This window comes from Podarcis melisellensis (assembly GCF_964234715.1).
Source record: "Podarcis melisellensis genome assembly, chromosome: 5".
Classification (NCBI taxonomy): domain Eukaryota; kingdom Metazoa; phylum Chordata; class Lepidosauria; order Squamata; family Lacertidae; genus Podarcis; species Podarcis melisellensis.
Window position 1 is genome coordinate 79,051,991 of NC_138537.1, and position 13,385 is coordinate 79,065,375.

The window sequence follows — 13,385 nt, forward strand, 5'->3', positions numbered from 1 at the left end:
GTTCAGAACCCTGTCAACTTGTATGAGAACAAAATTGCTTTTTCTTCCTTTGTTTTTAATTCAGCTGTTGACAGAAGCATTTGACCCACTATCCAGAAGCTTAATAACCTCTAAGAGCATTTTAAGTAGAAAAGCCAGTGTAATGGTTGTAAGGGGTTACTTGTGCGTAAGTTGCCTGCTAGTTGTGTCCGATTGCCTGGTTCACCATGCCTTGGCTGACAGCCCACACTCCGTGGCCGGTCAGTCGCTTGCAGAATCTGTCAGTGGGCGTTTCTTGAACCTTTTCCAGCATAAGAGCTGTTTGACACCAAGTCTCCTCCTATTTTCCCTGCGCGGAACTCGTCTGCGCAAGTAAGGGGAAGGCAGGGGTGTGCCAGCGCTCTCTCTACTAGTCTCTGATGCAGGGTCTTGGAGACCAGTCTCCTATTCCTCCATCTCCCTCCCTTCTCTACTGGTGTTGCGCTGAATTCCTTCCCCCCTGCTGGTCCCCTCTCCGGCATCGCTCTGGAGCCCTGCCTCCGCCTCTCGCTCTGATGTCAGTTCCCTGACAGCCAGCTCCTGAAATTCTCATTCTAGAAATCTGGGGACTGGGTGTGAGTGCAAAAACTTGAAAACCAACCACCAGACAGCCCGAAATGTACATTTAACTATGTATTTTTAGGGCTGGTTCACACATTGTATCTGGAAAACATGATATGTTGATTTTAAAACATCTTTTTTTTAATGTACATGGTATTTATTTTGTGATATTTTTGTAACCTGACCTGGGAGCAGGATATAGGTGCAGATAGTAAATAAAATGATTGTAAGGAATGACTGCCAAGATGGATTTTCCCTGTGACATTTATCTGTGTTGCATACATGCCTTAACACATGTGTTACATATTTGTCATGTACAATGTGATGCCATACTAAAAACGTAATGTGAGGTGAAGCAGCAATGACAGTGAAGATAATGGAGGGATGCAAAAGAAACAGGTATCCAAATCACAGCGGTCCTGTATCTTTGGATGCATAACCCAGTGCAGGTCCTCAGTTACTCGCATTATATTTTAAAAGCTCCCAAAGCCTTTGTTTTGATGAGATCACAGTAGACATTAGCCATTGATTAATGCAGCATGGTCAACTTCAATTAACCAAATTTAGATTAATGAAATAACTTAAGGGAAATGTCACAGTTATTCATATCCGTAATTCCAAATGTTAGCCTGCCCACCAACTCCCTCCGTTTGTTCATTCATAATTAAATGGAAACTCTGTCCTGATTTTAACCAACAGTCTGCTTTTAAGTGTGTCTCAGTATTCAAAACAATCAAGATATTTTGGGGTGTTTAAAAACAAAAACAAAAAACCCAGCTACAATAATAAGGTTGACAGTTGTCAACACAGTCATCGCCTTTAACTCACACACAGGATTATGCAGAGGACCAAAAAGGCACTTTAGCATGTTGTAGTCTCAAATCTCAGGGTTGTGGGTTTGAGCCCCATGTTGGGCAAAATATTCCTGCAGGGGGTTGGACTAGATGATCCTCGTGGCCCCTTCCCACTCTACAGTTCTGTGATTATTATATATATATATATAAAACCTTCCCGCCAGAGCGGTACCTATTTATCTACTTGCACTTTGACGTGCTTTCAAACTGCTAGGTTGGCAGGAGCAACGGGAGCTCACCCCGTCGCGGGGATTCGAACCACCGACCTTCTGATCGGTATAATATAATATAATATAATATAATATAATATAATATAATATAATAATATATAATATATAAATGCATATATATGTATACCTGTTCAGACATTGATCCCACAAGAACTGGCATCCTTGAACCACCAAGCTTCTAGCCAAAGGAGGGAATCGCAAGCAGACCAGCTGCACCAGCAAGGAAGCTTTCTGAATAGGTCATAGTGACCCAGGTGATACTCCAGGAAGCTTTTGGGTCAAGGTCGCTTATTGGTCTGAGCAACTAAGAGAATCTGCTCCTGCTGGTGACAGATCGCCTTTGCTTGTCTTCACCTACCTTTTCTTCACCTCCATTTGAGTAGGAGCAGGGCCAGGCAGTGCCAAAACCATGTGGGGCAGAGTCAGTTACAAAATCATCATTTAATTGTCACCCAGTGGAAGGAATGGCTGGGAAAGACTCATGCAATTGGTCCTGCCCACGTAGTTCCAGTATGGACCTATGCACTGCATCACAGCACTGTAGATAGATCTGAAGGATATTGCACTGTGGGAAATCCATGCTTAATAATTATTATTTATTTGTACCCTGCCCATCGGGCTGGGTTTCCCCAGCCACTCTGGGTGGCTCCCAACAGAATTAAAAGCACAATAAAACATCAAACATTAAAAACCTCCCTAAACAGGGCTGCATTCAGGTGTCTGCTAAAAATCAGATAGTTGTTTATTTCCTTGACATCTGATGGGAGAGCGTTCCACAGGGTGGGCACCACCACTGAGAAGGCCCTCTGCCTGGTTCCCTGCAACCTCACTTTTCACAGGGAGGGAACCACCAGAAGGCCCTCGGAGTTGGACCTCAGTGTCCTTAGTGTCGTACATTTAAAATACACCCAATGCACAGCTAAAGCACATAGCTTCCCCACAAAGGATCCTGGGGGTCATGGCTTGTTAAGAGTACTGGGAAGTGTAGTTCTGTGAGGAGGGAACTAAACTTCCCAGGATTCTTTGGGGAAAGTCATTTAAGTGCTTTAAAAGTGTGTTGAATGTGCTTTAAATGTATGGTATGGATCTGCCCTTATAAGTTGTTTGATGGTGGAGTGACAACAGGACGCACAATAAAATTCAATATGACCATGTCTAAGCCAGGGGTAGACAACATGGTGACAATATATGGAGACAATCCTCCATATATTGTTGAGCTTCAATTCGCATTTGCCGGTGGTCAGGGATGATGGAATTCCAACATCAGGAGAGCACCATATTGACTGCCTATGGGCTAAGTGCATGACTTCACAATGCTTATCTAGCTGCTTTATTGCACAGTGTCTACCCAATGTTATTTGACAAGAGAACACAGAGATTCAAAGTTTTTATTACACAAATCACACTTGTCTGAACAGGCCTTTGATAGCACCTACTGCTACACAGGTGGTGCTGTGGGTTAAACCACAGAGCCTAGGACTTGCTGATCAGAAGGTCAGCGGTTCGAATCCCCGCGACGGGGTGAGCTCCCGTTGCTCAGTCCCTGCTCCTGCCAACCTAGCAGTTCGAAAGCACGTCAAAGTGCAAGTAGATAAATAGGTATCGCTCCGGCGGGAAGGTAAACGGTGTTTCCGTGCACTGCTCTGGTTTGCCAGAAGTGGCTTAGTCATGCTGGCCACATGACCCGGAAGCTGTACGCTGGCTCCCTCAGCCAATAAAGTGAGATGAGCACCACAACCCCAGAGTCAGCCACGACTGGACCTAATGGTCAGGGGTCCCTTTACCTTTACCTTTACCTTTACCTTTACTGCTCTTCTAGGGTTCCCTCTCCCTTGTTTCCACACTTGCTTGGCACATGCATCTCTGGTCTTCTGAAAGTCATGTTCAGGGAATAAGCCTTCCTGGAACATGATGCTATGGGAAATTCAGATGCACTGTTGGTGAGATCTCTTCCCTCCATGGCTCTGGCTCTGTTACATTGGAGGAAAAGCTGCTGTCACTCGAGTACAACCGACCCCAAAATAGCACTTTCTACCAAAATTCACCAGAGCACAGCATTAAACAGTGGAGTGACTGCCAAAGGGAGGGAGCAAGAGAGATGAGGTCTGGACTTTTCCAGGAAAATGTGTTTGTACTGAGAAAGTAAAACAAAAGGCAATTTCAAGGTAAATTACTGGAGGCTTGTCCCAGAAGGAAGGGGGAGGATGAGAGATATGGAAGAGGGAAGGAGGGAGGGAGAGAAGAGGTGGGCATTGAGCCAAGAGCAACTGCATCCTGATGTTTCAGTGCTCAGAAGGCAAAGGAGGGGTGTTGAAGTGGCGGGCGCTGATAAGCTGGAGAGTCGAAGAAATCAAGGGGAGTGTAATTGTATACCAGCACTTCCTTATGATCTCTGAGAACTCTTCAAAGAGAGGGGGCGCAAGAGCTTACAACAAGAGGGAATCCAAATTAAGCCAAGCTTTTCTGAATAAGGGGTGCTTGACTCAAGATGGCAGCATTTTGATGCTAATTGGAAAGATGGCATAAGAGTCCTGGGCTCTCTTCAGCAAACAAGTGCTAAGTGATGTGAAGCCTTGATTGAATTAGCAGAGAATTTGGCTTTCAAGCACCCCAAGAGCTTCTAGACTAGTTTGCAAACGACTCGGATGCTCTCTTTTCCATTTCAGTAGTTGTTCCTGCGAATTGCAAATGTACTCCTTTCTTAGTAGACCTTTGTCAGCAAAGTAGAGGCAGGAGAGGCAAAATTAGTGTGGAGACAGGTTTTTAAGATGTGTTATATTGACCCTTCCAACCTACGAATCTTTTTTGGGTTGAGTAACAGACAAACTACAAAAGTTATCCCAGAAGCATGGGTGCAACTTCTCTATGACTTTTTTCCTTACTATACCAGTTAAAAAATATATCTATGCTACAGAATTATATTAGTTTAATAGTCATTCCCTCTTGCCAGGGAACCCTGGGTATTGTAGTTTGGGGCAGACATCATTTGGCATCTCTGATAGAGAGCATTCAGCATCCTCATCAAACTTGAGGACATTTGTTTGTGGCAGTTCTATAAAATTGATACATGTAGGTATGTCATAAGAGATTGCATGGGAAGTTCCTGTATCGGGGTCTCCTCCACATAGCATGACCTTGTTCTTCTCACACAATCTTACTTCACATTGTTATGAGTTTGTGAGTGCCAGGTCCTGCTAATCCCTGGATCCAACAAATGTTTAAAGCTAATCAAGCCAGGCCAGCTTCCTGAACCCCTGGATTTTGAAAGTGTTATAATATAAACCAGGCTAGCTTCCTCTTGAGGTGATCACCTGGGGGTGGGGGTAAGCCATTTAGGGAAAGAAAGGAAAGGAGCTCTGTGTGAGACAGCAAGTGGGGGGGGGGGCTTCTGCAATTTTATGATTCTATAATTCTTCTGGCCTATGGTTAGTGAGAAGGACAAAAGCCAGAGTTTAGAGCAGAGTTTGCAGGGAAGGGACCTAGAAGTAAAGCAGCAAACTGGAAAGAGTTGGAGTGTTTGATTTCTGTTTGAATTCAAGGATGTCTTTGCGAGAAACAAAACCCTTTTGGGGTGTTAATGCTACGAACCCCTCCATTGTTCAAGTTGTATACATTTGTAAATAAACCATATGCCATAAAGACACCACAGTCTCTGCTGTGCCTCATTTCCAAAAGGAAACACAAACCCTGGGTAAGCTCCTGCACCAGCACGTTATTAGGATGAGATGTAAATCATATTGTAAGAATGAGCCCTCATTTGTCTGCGGTTAGCAACACTCGGCAAGAAGCTTTAAACATGTTTGTTTATCATGACTTCCGCAGATGCCCTAAAATCTCAGTTGGTTGAAGCTGGTATTCAGGAAGCCATAGTTGAGATCCTGCAGAGGCTGCAAGACAGTTCCAAGCCAGAAGATGTGTGCAGCTTGAAGGCTGCGTCGGATCTGATTGTGTCATTGCTACTTGGAGGTAAGAACGAGCGAGCCCAGGGAGAGCGAGTCCAGATGCACAAAACAAGAACAGCTGCAGGAGGGCCATCTGCTTCAGTGCTTCCTTTTCCTTGCTACAGACACAGCTGCGGTCTGCCGTTTCCAGATTCCTGGGGGGAATTTTCCACCACAGATGGCTTTTTAAAAAACGGAAACAAAAAGGAATGATACCCTTGTAGTATGATTGTAATGCTAGTGTTTGGCCCTGCGTATATACAAGTTTGCCTCGGGCATTTAAGGGCTAGTCAGCTAGCTGTTGGCCAAAGGTTGCAGGAGGATGATTGAGTCAGCATCTCCGACATTCTGTGTGGGTGGGTGTAGAACCTGTGGCCCTCAAGATGCTGTTGGACCACAACTCCCAGCAACCTCGACCATTGGCCTTACTGGCTAGGGCTAATGGGAGTCAGAGTACAGTAATATCTTGGAAGCTGCAGGTTTCCCATCCCTCCAGGGGAGTGAGATGAAATTACTGGAGCCTTTTGTAATATCTGACCTCAAGTCTATATAAGTTTGCTTTTAGCTTATCTGCAGTAGGTTAAACTTAGCTAATCTGACAAGGGTAATTTTATCAGAAGAAGAAATTCATTTCTGCTTCTTATTGTTTCATCTAACTAGATAAAGAGAGGAGTCTTGGCATCTGTTTCAAATATAAACACTTGGGAATTACAGTTAATTCTTTTTATGGTTACAAAATTGTAGTAATTACTACAGACAGAAAGCAATCTGTGTAAAATAAGCATCCAATTAATTATCCAATTGTTCACTTAATATTTACTGGTGGGGATAGTGAGGACAACAAGTCACTTACGTTAATGAATTAGGCATGTTGGGGTTGTTCTTGTTCTTCTTAATGTTGATTTTTGGTCACTTACATTGACTCGGGAGTGAGCTGTGTCTTACCTTCAGCATATGGAGGAAGTTGAAACCAATTCTGGCTTCTCCACAGTCCACTGTAGTTGTTGTTTTCCCACCACATGTTATATTCAGTTTTATTTCTACAAAATGCCTTGAGTGAAAAGAGAAGAAAACAACTGTGAGCCCAGTCCCTTTTGCCAAGCTGGTGATTTGGCATTCTTAGCATTATTGGCCTGCATTTTCTTCAGCCCTTGTGTTGCTTTGCAAAACGCATCTTCCACAGGAACTTGGGATCAACCTTCTTCAGAGATTCATCGCTCTCTGTTCTGGGTTTCTTAATGCCATTTCTGTGCCACTTGCAAGACTGGTTGTATGTGGTGTCTTGGCCATGGCTTAAACCTGAACCTCCACCACAGCTCAGACCAAAACTGGAAGAGCCACAGTCCACTGTTGTAACATGTGCAACTATGCAATCGTGTTAGTAGTCCACCTGGAGAACTTATGGACTATCCTTGCTGCAGCAACTAGTGCTAACAAGCACATTTCTATGTGATGAAGGAAAATGTCAGATATCATGCTGAATATTTTGGTGGTAGCATGAAGATACCTCCTCTCACATAAGGGGTGGTGGACCTGTTTTTCTCTTGAGGTCTGCTTTTTCTGGAGAATAATCTCTCAGGGGTTGGGTGGTAGCGGTATCTGGGCCTAGCAGTGAGCATGACCAGAGACCAAAGTGGGCAGTCCACCTCTTCTTTTTCCCTCCCTCCTCTTCCTCTTCCCCCAGTGGTCTGCCAAAGAAAGGACAGTGAAGGGATCACTTGCAGAGGGTTTTCCTTCTCCTCCTTCCATCTGTTTTGTTTCTCCTCATTTCTCAGCTCCCATTCTCTCCCTCTGGGCTCCCCACCACACATAAAATTAGGGCAACCGCCACCTGCAGCTCTTAGGTGTCAACTTTCCTGCTATGTTGAGAAACACTGTATTTCAATTTAAATCATGTTTATCATTATTTGAATCCATACACAGAAAACAACGTATGCAAATATTTGTTCTCTTTTTATTATTATGCATTTCCTTGTTTGTGGTGATGTGTTAGCCACCACCCTATCACCTGACCTCCAGTAGCTATTCACAAGAGACATCAGCTACCAGGCTATACAGAAAAGCCCATAGAGAGGTGCTTCTCTTCACAGCAATAAACAAAGCTATAATAATCCAATCAGTAATTCTCTGCTTGTTGTACTACAGATGAATCCATGCAGCAGCTGTTTGCAGAAGGGAATGGTGTTATCTACCAGAGTGTTGGAACATGGCTTGCATCCAAGCACACCCAGTTACAGCTGACGGGGGCTCTGGCCATTGCTAACTTTGCCAGGAATGGTAAACATACCTATATACTTTATTTACTGAACGCATTTTATCCTGCTGCTCAGCCCAAAAAAGTTCCCAGGATGCTTTTCTTAAGATCAATAAAAGCAATAATTCATTCGGCGATATCCACTCGTGGCAGCCTGCTCGCACAACATTCTGCTAGCAGAAGCTTCCGTTTTTAGCATAGCGCAACAGACAAATCCATTGGGTGTTTTGTGCTTGCAAATGACGGCATGCAACTTCTCTTATTGTTATATGCTGTTGACATTTAAGCTACCACTTCTGCAACCACATCAGCTCTCCAGCTTCTTGCATGAACATTACTGAATTAAAAATCTATTGGTCAAAATGCAGGTTTAAAACACACAGAGAGAGAGAGAGAGTGCACAATAATAATATCTTCCCCTTTGCTGTTGAAATGTTGCCACAAATCATGCTTTTGGCAAAAGTTCCAGGTACCTCTGGAAGGTTTAAAAAGGAGAAAGGGTTACCAGAACTGATCTACAGCTTTACTGTTGTCCTATATGAAGTATTGTCATTAAAATCTTATTTTGATGTTTTTGTTTTTAGTGTATGTGTGTGTGTGTAGTAATTTCATATTGGGAACTGCCCTAAGATCCACAGGTATAGGGTGGTAAGGTAAAGGTAAAGGGACCCCTGACCATTAGGTCCAGTTGTGGCCAACTCTGGGGTTGCGGCGATCATCTCGCTTTATTGGCCGAGGGAGCCAGCGTACGGCTTCCGGGTCATATGGCCAGCATGACTAAGCTGCTTCTGGCAAACCAGAGCAGCGCACGGAAATGCCGTTTACCTTCCTGCCGGAGCGGTACCTATTTATCTACTTGCACTTTGTGCTTTCGAACTGCTAGGTTGGCAGGAGCGGGGACTGAGCAACGGGAGCTCACCCTGTCACAGGGATTTGAACCTCTGACCTTCTGATCAGCAAGTCCTAGGCTCTGTGGTTTAACCCACAGCGCCACCAAACTTAATAATAATAAGATGAATTAAGTTGGAAGTTTATATTATCAGCTTTCTTCTCCTCTGCTTCTTCAAGACAGCAACTGTGTGCGGATGGTGCAGCTGGGAATCGTACATCAACTTCTGGACCTTTTGGAGCAACATGTGGAAAGTGGAGATGTCTCTGTTCAACATGCTGCCCTGAGTGCTCTCCGAAACCTTGCTATACCAGGTACAACAAAAGTCGCACCACAAATTATCTAACTGAACAACTACAAAATTAAAATTAAAGTTATGCGGTAGGGCAGAAGTGGAATGTGTGAGAGTGGGACTCTCTATTTCCTGGACTCTGTTCCTTGTAAAACTCTGTCCATCTGTTATCTTTGATGAGAGATGTTGAGAATGCCTTGAAAGGAGTTTTCTCTGTAAACATATGTGCACTGGAGTTCTTCAGATCCAGCCACCCACCACCACCTCATTGGCATGTAGATGATAAATCTCAGGGGTTGGAAGGGTGGCATATTGACATCAGCACACATACTGTACGTGTAAATGCACATCAATGGACACAAATGCAAATACAATACTTTTTTTCCATTGAGAACTCATAACCTGCAAAGGAGAAAGACTGTAGTCCCATATTCTATCACATACTTTGGATGCAGAAAGTCCTCAATAAAAATATGGGCATTTCCAGGTAAAAGAATCAGGTATCAGGTGGTGATGGGGGGAAAAATGTTTGCCTGGAACCCTAAAGAAACATAGCCAACTGAGAATAGACAATACCAGGTTAGATGGATGAACAGGCAGCTTCCTGTGTTTCTTTAGCTTAGATAGGGTGCATGAATCGCAGCTATTCTGTAATATATACAATGAGAACCTGAGAATCCTTTACTTTTCAATGGGATGTGATTCCTGTAATGAAGGCAAACTGGGCAGAGAAGAACCCTCAACAATGTTCAGTAGCAGCAAAAGGAGCAAAGGTGGTGATCGCTAGAATACATACAAATGTCCCCTTTTATCTTTAAAATGTTGGAGGGTGTTATTTCGCTCAAGAAAATATTGGTCTAAAAATAGGCTTTTTGTGGTGACAAACCTATTTGGCACAGTGCCCATCCATTTTTCTTTAGTTACATTTGGTTTTCATCACTGTCTGGAGGTGGAGGTGGTCACTTCTAAACAACCTGTTTATTGAGCATTCATCCTGAGTTTGCACAGAGTTTCTATGCTCACCATTGTTTGTTAAGCATTAATTCCATTTTTTTTTTGTACAGAGGTTATACAGCTTCCCATCAATCGTTACCCCACAACTTTTAGTCCATTTCCCCACCAGTTTCCTTACTGCAACATCCTTTTATTTAAAAAATGGTTTGTCGCAGCAGAGAGCTTTTATCCACTTTAGTTGTGCAAACCCAAATTTGCTAGTATGCTATTGAATCCCTCCCACAAAATAGTGACAGCTGAGAAGAAAACCCCAACGTACCAGAAGCGGTTTGCTTTGATGAGAAAAACATGTAAGAAAAAGCAACCCTTTTTCCACCCAGTTGGTTTCAACCCCATCCTTCCTTAAAATCATAGAATTGTAGAGTTGGAAGGGACCATCAGGGTCATCAAGTCCAACCTCTTTTAATGCAGGAATCCTTTGCCTAATGTGGGGCTTGAACCCTAGAGATTAAGCATCTGAGCCATTCCAGTACCAAAGCAGTCTCTGTTAATACAACACACATCATCTGGGTCTTTCGCTGAAACTGTATTCTCTGTTGATTTGCTAAAATATCAGTATTATTATTATTTTTTTTTTAAAAAAAGAAATACGCAAAAACACAGCCACAGATGAAAAAGTCAAGTTGAACATGAAATGAAATCAATTAGAAACAGTATTTTTAAAAATGTATGGGCAGACGCAAGGGGCCTCATTAATTGATTAAACCCTCAGAGTCCTGCCCAGGGAGCTCTCTTTGAAAATCATTCCACACTCGAGGGCCTACAGTCTGAACTTTCTGCTAGCGAAGCCCAAGGAAATTACAAACAAGTTAATTAGCCGTCAGATTCCCAGCACTCTAAAGTTGCCAGCAAGGGATGCCTGCCCGCTGCACTTGCCCTAGGCTAGGAAGAAAGAAAGCACGTAGACTGTCCGGAAATTGCTTGGTAGGTTGGATACTTCTCTTCCCAGGGAAGTTTGCTCTTAATGATTACCTGGAATTGCTTCACTCAAGGAGCCTGGTGTGGGGAGTTTGGGGGCAGAAAGACATGTTCAAAAATGGAGGGATATGTAAATATCCTATCAGGTGAAGTGTATTTTGATCTTGAAGGAAAGATTATGACCACTGGGATATTTCCCAATCTATCTTTCTCAGTAGTCTTTCGGTACAATTTGTCAAACCACCTATAGGTTCTGTATCGTTAAGAGCGGAAGTTAAACTTTTGACTAGACATCATTGTCTCCATATCTGCAGTGGCAGCTGGCAACTTTTTGAAACCCTTCCCTAAACATATCAACATGCGCATGGCACTCTTGCACAGGTGTTGGGAAACACATGCAAACCAAAATAATGAATGCAAAGGTTTAAAATATTGGGTTTGTGTTTTGTTTTTGTTTTGCTTCAGGTTGCACGGAGAGCATTTATTGTGGGGGGTTGTTTTTTATTCAAAGTCACTTAATCTATCCAAAACAAAAAACAAGTTGGAAATATGTATCAGCAGATATATCTGATTTCCCAAAAGAGACAAATAGCTGCTGGGTGGAGGGTTTTCATCAGGAAAATGACATTGGAAAAACAGTCAACCTCCCCTCCTTCTGTGTCATGGTCTTGATCTGAATTGGGCCCACTTGAAGCTGTATTTTGTGGTACAGGTCTGTCATTTGGAGCTTTAGTCAGAGAATTAATCAGTTTAATTGTAATTAATTGTATTTTTCTGTCCTCGCCCCCTCTTGATTAGGGAGGTCTCTGGACTTGTCCATAATGGCAGAGCTGTCACTGCAGCTCCTCTAAAATGCTGGATTCATGCTGGATTTGTTCATTTGGTATTAGAATACTGAATTCCTATTCCCCTTTAATTTGGGCTAATAAAAAGTCAGTGTGCGGATCAAATGAAACACAATGGGTTGCTGAACAACTGTTTAGAATGTTTTCTGTTTTTGAAGTCACGTGTTTTCTAAATGAAGTCCATACTACCTTGTTGATGCAAATATTTTGAAATATTGGTGCTAATGAAATCTAGATCTAAATAGGATTTTTTAGCAGGCAATCCAAAACATTTTGTTCAAAGAGCTGCTGTACACCTTGATTTTTGTCATGCACTGACTATACATTCTGTGGCCTTTAGTAGCTTAGCGGCAACTTGTCATTCAGATATTGAGATCCAGATCACCAATTGTAATTCTGATCATTTTGACCCATTTCCCAGTGGCTAACAAAGTTCAGATGCTAGACGAAGGTGTTGGTCAACGTATCCAGATGCTTTTGAGGTCGGAGATGCCTCCTGTTCAGTTTAAGCTTCTTGGGACACTACGAATGTTGGTGGACGGTCAAGGTAGGAGAATATAAAGAGCTTTCAAGCTAGTCCCTCTTTAGGACTGCATAGCAAACAAGGGAACCATTGTTATGCAATAATCAGGAAAGTGTTCTTATCGGTGTGGTTAGATCGAGTTCAGAGCATCAAACCAATGACAGAAGGGCCTTTTTGAATGCAGGTTTAAAATTAGTCAATGGATGTGATATCTGTCAAGGTACTAAGCTGTATGATGCATAACCAATTCAATGCAAAGGAGAGTGCAGTTTGAGGGCTACATTCCAAGGACAAGTGTTTGGAAATAGGCTGCAAGGGGGTGGCTCCATAAAGGCTCACATCTACATGTTAGTTTCTGTTTGCCACTGTGCAGTGCTTTGGAGTCACAAGACTCTATTTTGCATTCCACACATTCCATACTGTTGGAAGTCTCACGGGAGATGGGAGACGGATGTGACGCTATTGGTTTCCTGTTCCTTTGTTTGCTTCAGTTGCTTTCTGCCTTTCACAGAGAGAGGATGTGTTTTCTGTCTGCGTAGCTTAGTAATAAAACTCATAGCGATGTAGCCATAAATCTCATCACTGTGTGCTTTGATTCTCTGCTGAATGGGAATGTGCCTGGAGTCTCATCAAAGTCTCAGGTCGTTAATCACGTCGGAGGGCGATTCCGGAAGATGAGCTTTATCAGCTCGGTCGTAATGCAGATTCCGACACTACATTGTGTCTGTGTGTTCCATTATGAGCAGGCCATTTCCCTTAAGCAGATGCCCTCCTACACCTCACACAGGAGAACCCAAGAGCCTATGTTCTCCCCGGATCCCACAAATAGCCCACTCACAGCTGTTGCTTAACTCCCATGAACCTCCTTCAACCTCCATCAAAACTGTGGCCAAGGACAAGCAAGAATGCTGGGTTAAGGAAGTGCTTTGAAGACATCCAGAACAACCAACAGTGGTAGTATTTGGCTCTCGTCCAGGCAGAGGTTCACCCTCACCCAGAAGTATTGGTGTGCTCAGGCCAGGCAGAACCAATGGGATTCCTGAAAG

At 43.2% G+C, this 13,385-nt stretch overlaps 1 protein-coding gene across 3 annotated transcripts in view; it reads left to right on the forward strand.

Moving 5' to 3' along the window:
• Window positions 1-13,385, forward strand: part of LOC309371100 (rap1 GTPase-GDP dissociation stimulator 1-like) — a 35,719-nt gene that overhangs the window by 16,429 nt on the left and 5,905 nt on the right. For all 3 annotated transcript variants that reach the window (XM_081913677.1, XM_081913678.1, XM_081913679.1), the window contains 4 exons: window positions 5,486-5,629; window positions 7,750-7,881; window positions 8,927-9,061; window positions 12,238-12,363. In XM_081913677.1, the coding sequence (XP_081769803.1) occupies window positions 5,486-5,629; window positions 7,750-7,881; window positions 8,927-9,061; window positions 12,238-12,363 (537 nt within the window). The remainder of the gene's footprint in view (window positions 1-5,485; window positions 5,630-7,749; window positions 7,882-8,926; window positions 9,062-12,237; window positions 12,364-13,385) is intronic.